Source organism: Passer montanus, unplaced genomic scaffold, assembly GCF_014805655.1.
Source record: "Passer montanus isolate IOZ18808 unplaced genomic scaffold, ASM1480565v1 scaffold117, whole genome shotgun sequence".
In the NCBI taxonomy this organism is placed as follows: Eukaryota; Metazoa; Chordata; class Aves; order Passeriformes; family Passeridae; genus Passer; species Passer montanus.
The window spans coordinates 528,573-545,771 of record NW_024358389.1 but is presented as its reverse complement, the minus strand read 5'-3'; the positions used below and the strand labels follow the sequence as shown (position 1 = coordinate 545,771).

Genomic DNA, 17,199 nt, shown 5'->3' with positions numbered 1-17,199 from the left:
AAACCCAGCTGAGTTCCGGGCAGCGCCGTGACGTCACGCGGTCGCCGCCGCCGCCGCCGCAGCCTCTTAAAGGGGCCGCGCCGCGCCGGGCGGGCCCGTGCGCCGTGCCGGGAGCAGCGCCCCCGCGTGGGGAAAGGGGGATGGATCCCTGTGGGATCATCCCTGTGGGGCCGTGGGGATCGATCTCTGTGGGATCATCCCTGTGGGGCCGTGGGGATCGATCCCTGTGGGATCATCCCTGTGGGGCCGTGGGGATCGATCTCTGTGGGATCATCCCTGTGGGGCCGGGATCAATCCTACAGACTGTGGGAATTGATCCCATAGGGCTGTGGGGATCATCTCCATGGGGCTGTAGGGGTCAATCCATGTGGGGCTGTGGGGATTGATCCCCTTGAGGCTCTGGGGATAGGTCTCCGTGGGGCTGTGGGGATCGATCTCCTTGAGGCTGTGGGGATGGATCCCTGTGAGGCTCTGAGTGTCAGCCCCCCCCAGCAGGTCTGTGGGGATCGATCCCTGTGGGACTGTGGGGATCAGCCCCTGTGGGGCTGTGGGGATCGATCCCCTTGAAGCTCTGCGGATGGATCCCTGTGGGCTCAGTGTGTCAGCCCCCCGCAGCAGGGCTGTGGGGATTGATCCCATAGTTCTGTGGGGATTTATGCCCTTGAAGCTCTGGGGATGGATCCCTGTGGGACTGTGGGGATGGATCCCCTTGAGGCTGTGGGGATGGATCCCCGTGGGGCTGTGGGGATGGATCCCTGTGGGGCTGTGGGGATTGATCCCATAGTTCTGTGGGGATGGATGCCTGTGGGGATGGATCCCCTTGAGGCTGTGGGGATCGATCCTATAGGACTGTGGGGATGGATCCCCTTGAAGCTGTGGGGATGGATCCCCGTGGGGCTGTGGGGATGGATCCCCGTGGGGCTGTGGGGATGGATCCCTGTGGGCTCAGCGTGTCAGACCCCGCAGCAGGGCTGTGGGGATCGATCCCCTTGAGGCTGTGGGGATCAGCCCCTGTGGGGCTGTGGGGATGGATCCCTGTGGGCTCAGTGTGTCAGCCCCCCCCCAGCAGGTCTGTGGGGATGGATCCCCGTGGGGCTGTGGGGATGGATCCTATAGGACTGTGGGGATGGATCCCCATGGGGCTGTGGGGATGGATCCCCGTGGGGCTGTGGGGATGGATCCCTGTGGGCTCAGCGTGTCAGACCCCGCAGCAGGGCTGTGGGGATCGATCCCCTTGAGGCTGTGGGGATGGATCCCCGTGGGGCTGTGGGGATGGATCCCTGTGGGCTCAGCGTGTCAGACCCCGCAGCAGGGCTGTGGGGATCAGCCCCTGCGTGGCAGCCCCTCCCCAGCGCCCGGTGCCACGGACAGGCCGCACACTGGTGGTTTACAAAAGAGACTTTATTGCTGGGCACAGCCAGGGACAGGCGAGGATCGCCCGGGCTCCTGCCACCCTGGCCCCGCTGTCCCGGCCCCACAGCTCAGAGAAAACGCACAAAAACTGCCTGTGGGCCCGCAGGAGATCCTGTGAGGGCAGGACACCTGCGGGCTGGGGCCCACACGGGGCTGGGAAACACCAAGAGCCCGTGCCCAGGGCCTCCCCACGCCGGGAGCCTCGGGGCCAGCGGTGTCTCAGGGCTGCCTGCAGCCGGCACACGGAACCGGCCGGTCACACCTTCTGTGGGGAGGGAAGCTGTGGCAGGACCCCGAGGCCGGGACAGCGCTGGACAATTTGAAAGGAAAATCATGCTTAGAGGTAAAGCAAGTTTATATATTGGGTTATGTGAACAGCAGCAGCCTCGTGCTGGGGGAGCAGGATGGGGCTTGCAGCAGGGGTTGTGTATGTAAGAGCCAAGCTGGGCTGAGCCAGGCAGAGCCCCCAAGGCACCGTGTGCTGCCTTTGTGCTGCCTCACTCGGGGCATGGAGTGAAGCTGCAGAAAGCAGGACACAGGGAGGAAAGCACGGGACGTGGGCATGGGCATGGGCATGAGCCTGAGCTGTGCCAGGACACCTGCAGAAAGCAGGACACAGGGAGGAAAGCACGGGACGTGGGCATGGGCATGGGCATGAGCCTGAGCTGTGCCAGGACCCCTGCAGAAAGCAGATGCTCAGAAATGCTCATGGTCCGGTGCTGGGCAGGTGTCAAGGCCTTTTTCTGATGGTCTAGTGCCTCACATGGCAGCAGTGCATCCCATATCCCTCTGAAAACAAGTCCCTAGCTGTGGCAGCTGCTCCAGCATCGCTGCCTGCGTGTCCCCCTCTCCCAGGGCAGCAAGTGTGGACCCCCCTGCCTGCTGCCACCACCTCTGTGGGTGTGGAGGGAGCAGATCCAGCACCCCACCTCCATGCTGCCCCTGGGACTCGCCATGGATTTCTGGCAGATCCTGACCCGTGTGGGAAGCCTGCAGCTTGTGCTGTTCCTGCCGCAGCGCCGGGGCACAGCGGGGAGGAGCAGCTGTGTGACACCCCTCAGGCCCAGCTGCAGGGTGGCTTTGTGTAAAGGTCACCCAGTCCTCGGGAGGGCAGAGAGGAGCAGCCCCACCCTGCCCCACGCCAGCTCAGCTTTGCCATGTGCTGCCCAACAACAGGATTTGCTCAGCTCTTCCCTCCCGTGCACCGGCTGCATCCCAGTTCCTCTGGTCCCCCGAAGGAGCAGCCGGGTTGGGTGCTGGGAGTCTTCTTGCCTGTGGAGTGGCTGCACAGCCTGGCACAGGTGGTGTGGGCTGGTGGGCTACTTGAAGGAAGCTTTCTTGACATCAGGTTTTTCTTATGGAGGACTCTTGAACTTTCAGCTTCTTGCGATCAGCACTCTCCAGCTGGGTCAGGGCCCTGTCACTCAATGCACATCTTCAGGTGTGGGGCAAGAAGGCTGCAGCAGGAATGGTCTCCAAGGGTGATTTAGTAGTGTAAGAAAAACAGTTCCGTGTTCCTAATGTTTATGTGCTAAAACTAAAATATAAAATACACCTTGTACAAGCAGGCAGGGGATCGGCATCGGCTCTGCAGGGTAAGAAGGATGCATCGTGTACACTTCCCTGGGGCTCCAGGGCAGGGAGAGCTCGCAATGTGAGTGATACTGTGTTCAGCTGTCGTCCAGAACCCTCGTGCTCTGCAGCCTGTCCTACTCGCTGTCACTCTTGTCCGCCAGTACCGCGTCAGTCTCCTCCGTGATCTCCAGCAGGGTGTGCACGTCGGGGCTTTCCCCACGCATCAGATCTGAGTTTTCTCCTTCCTCTCCACCAACCTCCACCAGCTCTGTGGCTTTCACCTCCACCTCACCCTCTCTTATTTTCTTGACATGGAAAGTGAAGGGTGGCACTTTGTAGACGGCTGTCTTGGACCTGGCATAGATGGTGTGGTCAGGGGTGAAAGACTTCCTCAGCTTGTCCCGAGAGCTCTTCATCTTCTCTCTCCTTTCGTTAGTCACAATTTTAGTGCCCAGTTTGTTCATCCTCTTCTCCAGGTTGTGCCGGGTCTTCTCCAAGTTGTGCCGGGTCTTCTCCAGGTTTTCCTTGGTCTTTAGCTTAGTCTTTTCCATTTTCTCCTTTGAGAATGCCTTCTTAAAGTCATCCACCCTTTTCATGCCGCTCCTTTTGATGCGTTCTGCCCGTGACTCTTCGATAATCTCCTCAATCTCCACCTCCTCATCCGAGGAGAGCTGGATGTGGTCCTCCTCCGCATGGTCCTCACCCACAGGGACCTCCTCACCCTCACCTTCCTTCTCCAGCTTTTCACCTTCCTTTAAGGACTTGCTGATGCTCAGTTTAGATGGGAGCTTCACTTCATCCTGCAAGACACAGAGCGGAGCCAGTGAGACACACAGACACCAGCAGCCCTGGAGCCAGCCCGTCCTGCCTCCCACGGCGCCACAGAGACATCGGCCTCCACCCAGCTGAACACACCCAGCTACCTCAGGCCTGGGCTCATCCTCCCTTACTGCAGCTGATAAGTCATTGTGAAGAGGATCTGCTTAGGACTGTCCCGTACCAGGACTCAGGCACCAGCTCTGCTCACCCTAGGCCAGCTCCAAACTCATCTGTGACGCCAGAAGTACTGAAAAAGCAGCCCAGCACTGAAATTGGAGCCTTTTCCCTTCCTCTGTCTGTGTCACAGTCCTGTGCCTCCAGTTTCATCTTTATCCCAGCCCTGACCATCACAACCCCTCACTCCAGGGACACGTGGACCACCAGGACATGTGGACCACCAGGACAGTGTCTTCAGGTCTCCAGCCTGGCCAGGTCCAGCTGCAGCCCCAGGCACAGCACAGGGCTGCAGAGGCACAGCCAGAGCTGAGAGTCTGGCCACAGCACCAGTGTGCACACTCTGTCCTGGCTGCCCCAGGCTGCACTCAGACTTTCCCAAGGCCTCAGGATCCAGATGTGGGGCTGGGAAATCTCTTGGGATGCAGCAGGCTGCCCTGTTTTTCCTATTTCTCCACTGGGGAATAAGTTAGAGAATTTGCCTGAGTCCATATCTGGAGATGGTGGAGAGAGCGGTCCCAACTCACACAGCAAGGATACACAGCTCTGCTTGGGACAGGGCTGGATTCATTCAGCTTCTCCAAGAGCCTGGGCCAGCCAAGTTCCTGATCCCAGTGTCAGAGGACAAGCATGTGCCTGGGAGAGGGGCACAGGTCTGGAGTGGGATTGGTTTTCATGTGAGCAGCACATAGCATGCGTCCCTGCTGCAGTGATTCACCTCTCTGTTCCCGGGACAGGCTGGAAATAGCCCATCACTGTACAGAGCCTCACAGCTGCAGGGCTGCAGCTCACGCTCAGAAATCATTGCCCAAGCAGTTTTAATCTACAGAGCTGGGTGGGAGGTGGGAGCTGCCAGGACCAGCCTGTCAGAAATCCAGCAGCAGCCAAAGGGCAATGTGTGGAAGGAGCATTCAGCAGGCAGAGCTGCTGGGCTGGGGTTTGGAGAAGAGCCTGGGCAGCAGCACAGCCAGGTGCCACTCTGAGCCCTGGGGCGGGCAGCAGCAGAACAGAGCAAGGATGGGATTCCTGTCCTGCACTGGCAGGAACCAGTGAAATCAAGGGGCAGCCCCTGGTGTACCCCAAGTGCTGGCAAACCCTGGAACACCAGCAGTGATTTGCCTGCCCCCGGCTTGGGGACGTGCCCTGGGACAGCAGGGTGACTTTGCTGTGCGTGTCACAGCAGCTGCAGCCGTGCACGAAGGAGCTGCACAGGTGCCAAGAGGCAGGACAGGGGGGTGGTCACTCCCTCAGGCATGAGGAGGGGTGTTCCTGGTGCTGTTGTGGGACAGAACATCCCGGTCCCGCTCAGAGCCGGAAGGGACAGCGTGTGTGCACACCCTCGCCCTGAGTGCTTCCCACTGCACGCCACTGCCCTGCCTCAGCAAGGTCACTGCCACGCTGTGCCTCTGGCCTGAGCTCCTGGACAGAAGCTGGAGGAGATGCCCTCCCTGCAGACAGGGTGCTGTGCCCAGCCCTGCCTTCCCTTGCACGCCTGGAGAAGTGACACAACTCATGGAATACATGACTCCAGCACAGTTTCACCTGCGTGAAATCCAGATGCTTTCATCTGCTGTCTCGTTTTTTCCCAAGCACAGGTACTGGTCCTTGGGCCAGCTGAAGTCCTGGAAGCACAAGGGCACAAGGTTTTCTCTCCAGAGAAACCTTTGTGAGCAGTGAAACGCCAGCCCCATGGAGCACTGGGCTCACTGAGGATGGCACGGGCTGCAGTGTCTGTGGTGAAAGCACAGTGCCTGCTGGAGCAGAGCTTTCATTCTGGGTTTTCTTCAGAGCAGAGAACTGTGCTGGGTGAAGCTCTTCACCCTCCAGATCACAAGTCAGGTCTCATACCCTTTGTGGAGATTAAGGTGAAGTGGCCAACATGTGTTTTCTTCATTTGATGAGCCACTTCAGCAGAAAACAATACACACGTTCTCCAGAGGGCCAGGTCAGCCCAGGGCAAACCCACATCAGGGGGAAGGCAGGGATCCTGTTCTCCACAACAACACCTGCCAGAGCAATCCCAGAAAATTCCAGGGACCCTGCCCAGCCAGCAGAACATCAGGAACTCCAGCCACTTCCTTCCCTCTGAGGCAACACAATGAGCCAGAACAAAGGCATCCCCCTCTCGCCTGGCACGGCTGTCCCTGGAAATGGGCCATATCCTGCAAACCCTGATCCTATCAGCCCCTTGTGAGCCCAGAATATGTGTTTGCAGAAAGAAACACCACCTCAAATCTCCAAGTCTGTCATACAAATAACAACCTTTCCTCGTGCTACACCACTATATCCAGCTCTTGACTGAATTTTCTGATGGGATGGGCTGTGCCTGCAATGCTCCTATCCAGCCTCAGCAGCACCCTGCAGCTCTTCCCTCACAGCCACAAAGACGTGGCCAGCAGCATCTTTGGACACATGGCACAATGGAGCAACCCCTCTTGGGGTGCCTGCAGCTCTTCCTAATCCTGCACTTCACCTGGAGAACAGCAGCTGCCCAGCTCTGTGATCCCACAGGCTGCACTCTCACTTCTCCCATTGCTGGCCCTGCTCCATCCCACAGCCTTGCAGTGCTCACAGCTCTGCTGAGCCCCTGTCAGGAGGCACCTCATGGATCAGACCCAGAGGCACAGGAGGAGCACAGCCCTTCCCATACGTGAGGATCCCAGCCTCTCCCCTTGGGACTGTTTCCAAGAGCTTTTCTCCAGCTGTGTTTGGGAAACCCTTCATGTCCTGCTCCTGGCCTCTCTCTCTCTCCTAGGCATAATTCCTTCATTTCCCACGCTCAGCCCACCTCCTCCTCACTGATTGCTGATCTGACCAGTAGATAACCAGCTCGGGGACCACTGGAAGATTTTCAGCAGTGTGCTAAGGGACAGTCCCCAGAGTCCAAGCTCACCTGCATTCAGGGAGCATTCCTGTGGGTTCAGGCACAGAGAACATCCACAGCTCTGGCACATCTTAATGGGGATGAGCACGTTTTGTTGAGCATCCCTTGACTGTACCTTCCCCCTGCACCCAGGCACTGCCCAAAAGCCACCAAGAGTCTCCTCCTCCTTGCCCAGGAGGTTTCTCCCGTGGGGAAGTGGAACTGCCTGGTTTGGGCAGGACAAGGCTGCAGACACAGGCGTGGAGGATAATGGGACGTGACTGGAACAATCAAGAACCATCCCAGGCCCATGGCTGGCTGCTGCACAAATCCCTGCTCTGTCCGAGCAAGGCACTATGCTCTCTGCACTTCATTTCGCTCATGACTCATCCAGTTGAGCCACATTTTTAACACCAGGCATTCTATTTTTACTCAGAAAACACTGATCCTGAAGTGGGCGAGTCCAAAATCCTGGGTCTTGGCACCCCTGCCTGTTGGGGTGTTCAAAACCTGGCTCCCAATCAGCAGAGGCAAACCAGTTCTGTCCTCTCTGCTTGCATCCAACTGGCACAAGGACAGCGGGTAAACAACATTTTTCAGAAGATTTTGTTACCAGCAGCAGCAAACTCTGTGCACAGTGCAGAGCTGCACCCAGCAGCAGGACAGGGACAGGGAGCCTGCGTTATCCCTGCAGCACAGACCTCCTGGGATGAGCTGTGCTTTGGGAAGCTCCCTGGCACTGGGCCGGCCCATCTGTGGACTTTGTGGGCACCCAGAGGGGCCCCAGTGCCCACAGGCAGCCCCAAGGGCAGCTGGCTGCCAGCTGCTCTGTGTCCTCCTACTTCAAACAATCCCGAGCTGTCGGATCCTCAGCAGTCTCTCCTGAGTGGGCTTTTATCTGACATTGTTTTCGAGTTCCCTGGCAGTGAGTCACCGCAGCCCACGGCCATGGACACCCGCCTGGTTGCTACAACACACGTAAACACTTCCCCTGGCGTATAAAAGGCCAAGGAGACACAGAGCTGAGCTGCATTCCCAGTCAGCGTGTAAGGAACTGAGTCCCAGCACTCCCAGCCACTCTGGTCTCCAGTTGAGGTTTAATGGAAGGTTCTCACATGCGCATGCAAATCACATCTGCAATTCATTTCACTCCGTTATTTTTACACAACTGCAACAGCACAAACAGAGGGTTTGGTTGATGTTTGCAGCCGTAACATGCAGAAAACAACCAGCTCACATTCCTGGGCTCCACTATGACCAAATCAGGCTGATCCCAACACTTGGTGAGCTGTAGCCCCTCCTGCAGCCCAGCCCTCCCTCTGCCCAGCCGGGCAGCACAGCCTGGCCCTGGCCTCGGGGAGGCTGGGGGAGGATGAGGAGGAGCTTGGGCAGCAAACAGCCCTCAGGTCAGGTCAAACTGTGCCAGAGAACAAGTTCTGCTCGCCTGTTTCCATGATAACTGCTCTGCTGTGCCAGGCCTCAGAGGACACTGTTTTGTGCTGACCTTCCAGCAGTGTCATGGGAAGGAGGATTAGCTACTCCTGAGTAACAACAGCATGACTGAGAAGCACCCTGAACACAGCAGGGCTCAGGAGTGTCCAGATACCCTGCACAGAGGGGGCTGTGCTTTCCTCTCCAGTGCCTTGGTGGAACAGACCTTTCCTGTGCAAACTGAAATTGCTAGATTAATTTTGTTTTGCTAGATCACACACAAAAAGAGGCTTGTCTTACATCTGACATTCTCCTTGAAAAGGTGACGTTTTCCCTGGCAGCTTTGAGTAGAGACCACAATTCCTAGACTTGGTTCACCCTCATCTGGCTCTTGGAATACTCCTATCCACCCAGGTGGCCATTCCCACTGACAGTGCTGCACACACTGCTGGGTGTTTTATGGGGTGTTTTATCCAGTAGCTTGGGGTGTTTTATGCAGTAGCTGCACCATGACAGGAGGGCAGCAGGCCACTGTGGCTGAAATGTTATGTGAACAGCAGTTAAAGTCACCACTCCAGTGTCTGCAGGACCTGACTCTGAGCAAGCAGCCCCAGGGGCTGCGGCCAGACAGAAATGGGAGATGTTGCAGGGGCTGCCTGAGGCATTGGAAGTTTATGTCACAGTTTGTGCTCTCTGCCTGTTTTACCTGTTTAAAACAACAACTTCAAACCATACCACAATCACAAACCAACGCTCACAAGAAGCCTGAGGAGGTGGGTGTTCCAGGGCTGCGTTTCACAGGCAGAAATGGCAGCTCAAAGAACAGGTGGGATTTGCCCAGCCTCAGCAGACACCAGCAGAGCCAACTGCCCCTGGCCACTTGCCCTTCATGCACGCCACGCAGCAGCTCCTCCTGAGGGAAAATCCCAGCTCCTCACACCCACGCTCATGCAGCAAGCACATTAGTCAGCAGCACGATCAGCCTTGGAGGTCTGAGAGCCCGAGGCAGCCCCAAGCAGGCGAGAAGCAAAGGCTCAGAATCAGCAGCTCCCAGAGCTTCGGAAGAGGTTCAGAGTGATCTTCGGGGGTGCCGCTGACGAGGCCCTAAACTGCTGCCTCCTCGGGTGTCTTCTGCTGCCCTGGGCCTGTCTCCACGGGCTGGGCTCAGAGGGCAGTCCCTGGCGAAGACTCAAGGCACACCCGTGGCATCTTCTCGGGCTAAGATGAGGAAAACTGCGTTTCAATGGCCGGGGAAAGGAAGCACAATGGAAACACTTACCTGTGCCTTCCGGGAATCAGATTGAGAACAACAGGGATCCGGGTTAGCACGAGAACAGGCAGAGAGAAAAGGCACGGGGTATGTTTTAGTAAAGGGAGAAGCCAGGAAGCAGAATTTGACAGAAAAGAGAGTCAGCAAAGATCTGTGAGATGGAAGAGTGTCTGTCTCTGATTCAGAGGCCACAGGATCCTTTCTGTGGGTTCAGGAGCATTCCCACTGACACTGCCACAGGGCCAGACTCTGCTCACGATCACAGCGATTCAGTGTCACTTGTTGGGGACAGGTATCCCTTTGCTGTGGTGTAGTGAACTCAGTTTGCTCTTAAGTGTAAGATCATGAAAGAAGGGTGGTGATTTTAACCCCCTGTGTTTACTGATTGAAGTGCAGAGGCTGCAGAGATTGAACCAGGCGGGTGCAGCTCCAGAACTCTATCCGCTGGTTTTGTCACGTACTGACCTTCCCCTAAACCAGCGCCAGATAATTCCCAGCAGCTCCCAGATCTCTGCACCCAGTGACACAGCAAAGTCAGGCACGGCCTTGACTCGGGGCTCCAAAATTTGTGTCCAGTAGTGCCAAGAGGTTCATGAAAAGAGAAGCCTCAAACCTTAGAGACCAGACTTTTGAGTCCTGAAGTCACCAAGGAATACTGCTGAAGTAAAAAGGTCTAAAATATGAGGGGAGAAAGCAAATTAGATTGGGATTAGGTAAATGTTAGAGGGACACATAGTTCATTTTCTAGTAGCATCTCCCTGACTAGCAGAGTCCTCCCAGTCTCTGTAATTCTGGGTCTTGTGCAATGTGCCTGGCACTTCTTTCTATCAGGCACATCCAGTTACCCTGTGTCCTGAAAGCTGTGTCTGAAAAGCTGGATCTGCTTCATGAGCTGTGAGAAACAGCCGCCTGGAACAGGCACCAGAGCTGGTGCAAAGGAAGGGAGGGAGGGTGGGGAGAGGAGGAGGCCGTGCTTGGAAAAATGCTTTTGCCTTTAGTGAGTCAGAAGAGAGGGAGAGCTGTAGGAAACAGAGAAGTAAATAGATTGAGAGTGAAAAGGAGCTTTTTCCCCCTCTGACAGCATTAAGAAGTTTTGATGCCATTATCAGTCTGTTTGTAGCACTGGCTTTGCTCTCAGATCTTCTCCTCCCGGATAAATCTGTCTGAGCTGATTGATGACTCCGGAGCTGCTCCTGAACAGCAAAGCAGCAAGGATGGGGTTTGTATTACAGATCGTTTGCAGACACTGACATCTGCATCCTCACATAAACCTGGAGACTAAACATCCTGAAACTTTTTATTCTAAATATTTGATTTTCCTTTACTGATACTGCACATTTTGTTTCTGCTCTTTGTCTATCTCGCAGCTGGACAGTGGATCCACAATTCTTCAGGTGTCCTGTAACTTGTAGGAGATCTTGCAGAATCAAGAGGACAATCCCAAAAGGGATAAAAGAGGGCTAAGCCTGTTGCTGAATAGTTTATAAGTCATTGCTGTGCCTCCTGGGTTGTGCTCATGAGAGGCCTGAGGGAGGAATTTGTGATAGGAGGGATATTACCTTGGGTTTGTTTTCATGAGCCACTACTCATCCAATCTAAGCCCATCCCAATGGCTGGGCAGCCTCTGGCCCTTTGCTCTGAGACAATTTATGGCTGCACAGCTCAGCCTGGAACTATAATGGTGAAAGGATTTTAGCAAAGCAAACAGTTCTGGCACCAACTGCTTATAAATAATAGCTGAGCAATGAAATATTAATGCAGTTGATACTAGACTGCAATAGAGAAATCCATGCTCTAGAGCTGTCTACTGTAGACTGGTAATCTGCACTAAAAGAAATCCTAAGAGTCAGAGCTATTAACATCCTGACTTTTTTTTAAAGCTCAATCTCCTCTTGAATTATCTTGAAACTCTTATAGTTCCATAATATGCAGAGAATATGCAAGATTTTTGTACATTGGGATGTCCATGTGGTTCCCCTGCAATGGAAGCACTGACAGCACCTGCCTTTGGCTGAATTTTCAGTGAAAGTGAAACCTGCTTTTTATTTTAATGTATTATCAGAAATTGAATGCAGTGGCTGCTGCAATGCAAATCCCTGCTGTGACCCACTGGGAAGAGGGATGATGTTCCAGCACAGAGAGCTCTCAGCCACGTGGAGCCAGCTGGTCTTGCAGGAAAAGCACCCTGTGGGTACCTGGTGCCTGAGTCTGTCCCAGTGCTGTCACCCAAATTGCTCTGGAAATTCCTATTTCGTTTTTAATTTAAAAAAAAACTAAATAGGAATTTAGTTTTTAGCTGGGCAGGCTGCACTGAACTGCAGGCATGTCACCCATCCAGGCTGTCCCTCAGGGCTGCGGATCTTCCTGGCCCTTGTCAATGCTCCACTGCCATTAAACTCATCATGAATGAGTTTCTGAATGATTAATTTGAAACAAAACCATAGCTCAGGGCAGCTGCCATTCTGTTTGGGCAGTGGAGAAAGGCTGTAGCGCGGGGGCAGTGGGTTTGTATTCCCTGGGGTCCCTGCCCTGTGCTTCTCCTCAGCTCCCTGAGCTCATGTCTTTCTCCACACTCTTTTTGAGGAGCACAGACCCAAAACTGAGGCAGTTCAGGTCTGGCCCTTGAATCTGTCACATTAATGTGTGGGTTTGAAATCTACCCCTCCTTCTCTCCGTGTTCAGTCTCCCATCCGTATAAGGCCCACGCGAGCACAAAGCCAGGCTGGGCTATTTATATTCCTTTGCCCAGCCCTACCCACCCACCACTGCATGGCTGGGATCCAGGTCCCACCCTGCTCTCCCAACAGCACAGCCCTTCCCACGGAAACTCAGAGCTCCCACAGCTCAGAGCAGCCACCAAAGCCCCCTGAAGAGCAGATGAGCCCCAGGGGAGCCTCCAGACAGGACAGCGTGGGGAGCACACACTCACACCCCTCACACAAAGCTGCTCTTCCCAACAAAAACTCCGCACATCCCCAGAGTTCCCAGAACTCGGCCCACACGAGCCTCAAAATAAAGGACTGGCACACTTTAGAAATTCAATCCTCCGTGTGCGTGCCGAGTGCCGCAGGGGTTTGTCCTGCTGTAACAAAATCAGCCTTTGGCATTTGCAGAAATAAGTTTAATTGTCAAAAACAGTTTGGAGGAAAATGCCAAGCTTACATAAACTGCCACGTGCCGCTCCCCAGCTGAACACGGCACAAAGTGTGGTTTTAGAGCAGTAGCTGCTTGCACAGGACATCCATTATTCAACCATGAACTGCAGTAACCAGCCCCACAGTCAGGATCCTAAAACCAGGAGATTTGGGATGAAGTCACTTTAGTTTGTTTTTATTAGCAACCACTCTCACGGAATTTTTTGGTGTCCTGATTTCTCTGAAGGACAGGAGCCCGGGACAGAGGCACAAAGGAAGCTCTGAGCTCTGTTCCCAGGGGCTGCTGAGCAGTGCAGGCACTCCCCGACATCAGACTTTTTAGGAAGGTAGGTTCTGCACTGAATGTCTGTGTACACATTGGCCTGTCAAAGCTGTCACCTCTGCTTTAGCTCAGCAAGTTTTCAAAAGAGAAAGCTGGGGCAATTTGGAGAGGGGGTATGGTTGTTTTCAAGTTTTATTCTAAAGAATTTATTAAATTCCCTATATTAAGTCAATACAAAAACTCTTATGTCAGAGAAATCAGACCAGCTCCTAGCAAAATCAGCTCAAAAAGGGTAAACAAGTGAGAAAACACAAGCACAAATGGGACTGAGAGTGATGCCTGTAAATGTTCTGCTCAATGCCTCCCCTCAGCCAGGATGTGGGAGTGATATCCAGCCCTGCACTTTCTCCCCCAAATTTTGAAACCACCCCAGCAGATGTGCACAGGATCATACCACAGGTCAGGCTTTCCCTGATAAAAATTTGGTTTTCATCTTCTCCTAATCTACAGCAAGCAAAACACAATTCTCACAGGCAGCCTGACTTCCCTCCGAGGTGCAAAAGGTCTTATTTGCACTCCTGAAATAATCCCTCCACAATGGCTGAAACCTCAGGACTCAGTGCTGAGAGAATAATCAAACATCAAGAACCAGCAAAGAGCTCATTTATCTTTACCTCTTTTATTTCATCCAACTGCAGAACTGTGCAATATTGAACCCTATTAGAGCAGGACTCTTGCTCTGCTCAGATCTCTCACCCGAAAACAGCCACGCTGCTGTAAAAAATGATGGAATTTTTTACATCTCTAAGGACGAGTTTATCTCTTGTTCTCCAAAACAAAAGACTAATAAATCTTTGGACTTTTTGCCACAGCAACTGGAAACACACAGGAGTCACCCCAGCTTGGGAAAAGTAGCTTTCCCTGAGTCAGAGAGGAGCAATAATGTGCTCAGCACTGCAGAATTAATTACATGACCAGTAACATACCCAACAAACACTTCGGTAGGTGGGGGTCTGAGAAGTGAGAATTAGATGAGAGTTATGTTGTAATTATTTGGTTTTAAGTGTAGACACGGTTAGGAAAGCACAGGGAATTGCCCAGTTAACCCCAGGGTGGACCCCAGTGCTGGATGCTTTCCCTCCGGGGCTGGGTCTGCTCCACTCCCATGGAAATGCCAGCATGTCCATGAGGCACAAACAGATCCATTTCACATGCTGCAAACCTGGAGAATTCCTTACCTGTGCTCTGTGACATTCAAATTCACACTAAATTCCATGCTGGGAAATATCCCAAATAATTTCTTCCCCTAATGCCTCCATGATTCCTCAAGTCCCTGGCACAGCCCCTGGCCAAAGGACTCTTTCCAAGGCTGCTCTGTCCTCACCAGAGCAGCAGGGGCAGGCCCCAAGCCTTTAGAAACAGAATTGCTTTTTCATATTCAAAAAGAAACTCTGCTGAATATCAACAAGCCACAGCAAACCAACACAAACTGCTCATGAAACCCTAACCTGCAGATGTTTGGGATGCTTCCCAAGGACCTTGGACCTTGCCAACTTCCTACCTATTTCCGTAACTGACATGGAATGTTATGTTTAAACAATTCCCTCCACTCCTCTCGTTTTGCATTTTGGTTGTTGCTTCTATTTTATTTTTTCATGGACAGATTGATACAAAGAGCTCATAATAAATCCACACACATGTATCTGACTATAACTGGTTGTGTTTCCTGTATGATCTGAACAGGCTTTCAGCTTTTCAGTTGTGATAAAACAACAAATGCTCAAGCTCTGAACCCAGAAATCCCACAGGTACCTGTCTGACCCCTGAGCCTGTCATGAGCCACTCACCCTCAAACCTCACAGAAAGGACCATTCTCCCTTTTATTCTGCTTTTCTTCTCTCTCTTCCCATGATCAGCACTCGAAGCTTCTCCATTTGTTCCTAGCACTGGCTATTATTAACCCAGAGGCTTTCAACTCTAGCATTAACTGTTTCACTCACTTTTCTCTCCTGGCTCAATAGAAGAGTTTGCTCTGATGCAGAAATCCAACTCCAGGCAGGACACCTGACAGAATCATGTTCCTCTCTCTCTCTCTCTCTCTCTCCTGTTTAATGTTAAGTGCAAACTCCAACACTTAGTGCAGGGGGTGAACATCAAGCAAACCAAAGCTGTTACTGAGACCAAACAACAAAGAGGTTCAAGGCTTGCAGGATGCAGAAGAAAGAAGATGGGAATTGTACAAGCCCTCAGCAAAGGCCACCCCGAGCACTGCCAAGCCCAGGGGGCTGGGCTGGATTTTCTATGACAGCTCTATCTGCCCTGCCTGGTCAGATTAACCCTGAGGCTGGGGTTACTATCACTTGTTACCAGATGCATGTCACAAATTTGAAATATCATCGCTCCCCACGTAGCCATACACATGGTGTCTCTCGGTAGAAGGCACGTTGGCAGATGGATTTGCAACACCCCCTTCCAGATCCCAGAGCACTATTTTGAGCTAAGCAGTTAAATCAGGTTATTTTGATACTTCTGGCCCATTGCAGTGAGTTCTTAGCGCTGAGAACTCACGATTGATCTCTATCTGCATTAAAATTCCTGTCAAATGGGACAACTCTGTCAAACTTTGTCTTAGGACACGCAGCAAATGTTAAACCACAAATGAGAGCGACGGGAGACCCGCCTCAGTTTGGACTGCCAAACAATCTGGGGAGTTTGGGAGAGAGCTGGGCCGAACATGCAGCGCGACAGGACCCTCGGCAGAGAAAACACCCACTAACAGGATGGAGAGACATCATGAAACAACTCCTTACCTGATAAATCATGACTTTGAAGTTCCTGCGTTTCAGGAGCTCCGCTTCGTTGGCCTCCAGCTTCTTGATCTGCCCGGCTTGCTTCTCCAGGTTCTGCCGCACCGTTTTCACGTTGACGCTCACCTTGCGCACCTTCTCCAGCATTTTGTTGACGGTGTTGCTGGTGGTGGTGTGTGCCTTGGTCAGCTTGGTCAGCTCTCCCTGGATGCTGGTCACTGCGCTGTCCATCTCTTGCTGTCTCTCCTCCAGCTGTGTTTGGGTCAGCTGGATCTGATCCACCGCTCCGATGATCTTGTCCAGAAGGGTCAGCACCATCACGCCGTTGATCTGGTCTGCTTTGATGGGCTCCTCGGGTGCTTGCTCCTCCGAGGTCTCAGAAACAGTGGGTGGCTCGATGATTTGCAAGGTGGTGTCCTCCATGGTCGCTCTGGAGTCCTGGCTCACCCGGAGAAGCTGTCACTGCAGGGAGGGAGCAGGGAAAACTGAGCCCGAGCCTCAGCTCAACTCCGCGCTGGGAGAGCCGCCAGGAATGGGGAGCGCAGTGAGTGAGAGTCTGTGCTGAAATTCAAATGGCACAGGCACAGCCGGCCACTGGAACTGCCCTGCAAAATTTTCCAGGCTTGCAGGTCATTGGCTGACTCCACCTCAGCTATAGAAAAGGAGCCGCTGCCAAATGCCTGCTGACCCACCCTTTTGAAATGATTAAAATAGTTGGAGGGGAGACGGTGGCTCTGCATGCAAACACAAGCACAGCTCAGCCAGGAATGCAAAGCTCTGGAACTGCAGCCGCCCCTGCTTTACTCTCGGACTAAAGGCACTGAAGTAACAGGAGGAAAAAACAAAATCCTTTAGTAAACGGCTCGGGAAGCTGCTGGGAAGAGAGCGGGAAGCAAGCAGCCCCATCTGGGCACAGCTGTGTGCACTGAAGGCTGGGTTAAATAACTGCACATGCTGAGGTTCAGCTGGAAGTTCAGACCTTTTGCCAGTACTTAGGTTTGGGTTTTTTTCCCCAGGACTATGAGAGCCTGAATTTTATAATTTTAAAGAAATGCTACAATTTGAATTCAGCAGTTACAGCATGAAAAGTGGACTGGAATCTAAGATACAAGTCTGTGTCTTAGGAATGCCCCCTCCCATGTCCATGAATGTGCAAGAGGCACACACGGTACATGCAGGGTGCAACACTCTCCACACAGATTTAACTCGGAGAAGGATAATTCCCTCCTGAGCGAGGCAGCTGGGCACTCCCCCTAAAGGAGCTCTCCCAGCTCTGCAATCCTCGAGCCTCCTGCAGCTCCACTCACCAGACTTTAAATGCGGGACACTGCTGTAAACAAAGCCCAAATTACTTGTGGATTTAGTGGTAAAAACCCTAAATTATTCAAAACAGGGAGACACGCGGGAGGTGCCACCACAGACCCGGCAAC

The 17,199-nt window shown here is 53.3% G+C and overlaps 1 protein-coding gene across 1 annotated transcript; it reads right to left on the bottom strand.

The window, feature by feature from the left end:
* Positions 1–1,383: 1,383 nt before the first annotated feature.
* CAVIN1 (caveolae associated protein 1) lies at positions 1,384–16,439 on the bottom strand. The gene is made up of 3 exons (XM_039697153.1): positions 15,773–16,439; positions 2,013–3,788; positions 1,384–1,932 (listed from the first exon to the last, which is right to left on the bottom strand). Exons 1-2 carry the CDS (start codon positions 16,190–16,192, stop codon positions 3,123–3,125), a joined length of 1,086 nt encoding a protein of 361 aa, XP_039553087.1. The 5' UTR covers positions 16,193–16,439; the 3' UTR covers positions 1,384–1,932; positions 2,013–3,122.
* Between the last annotated feature and the right edge of the window lie 760 nt (positions 16,440–17,199).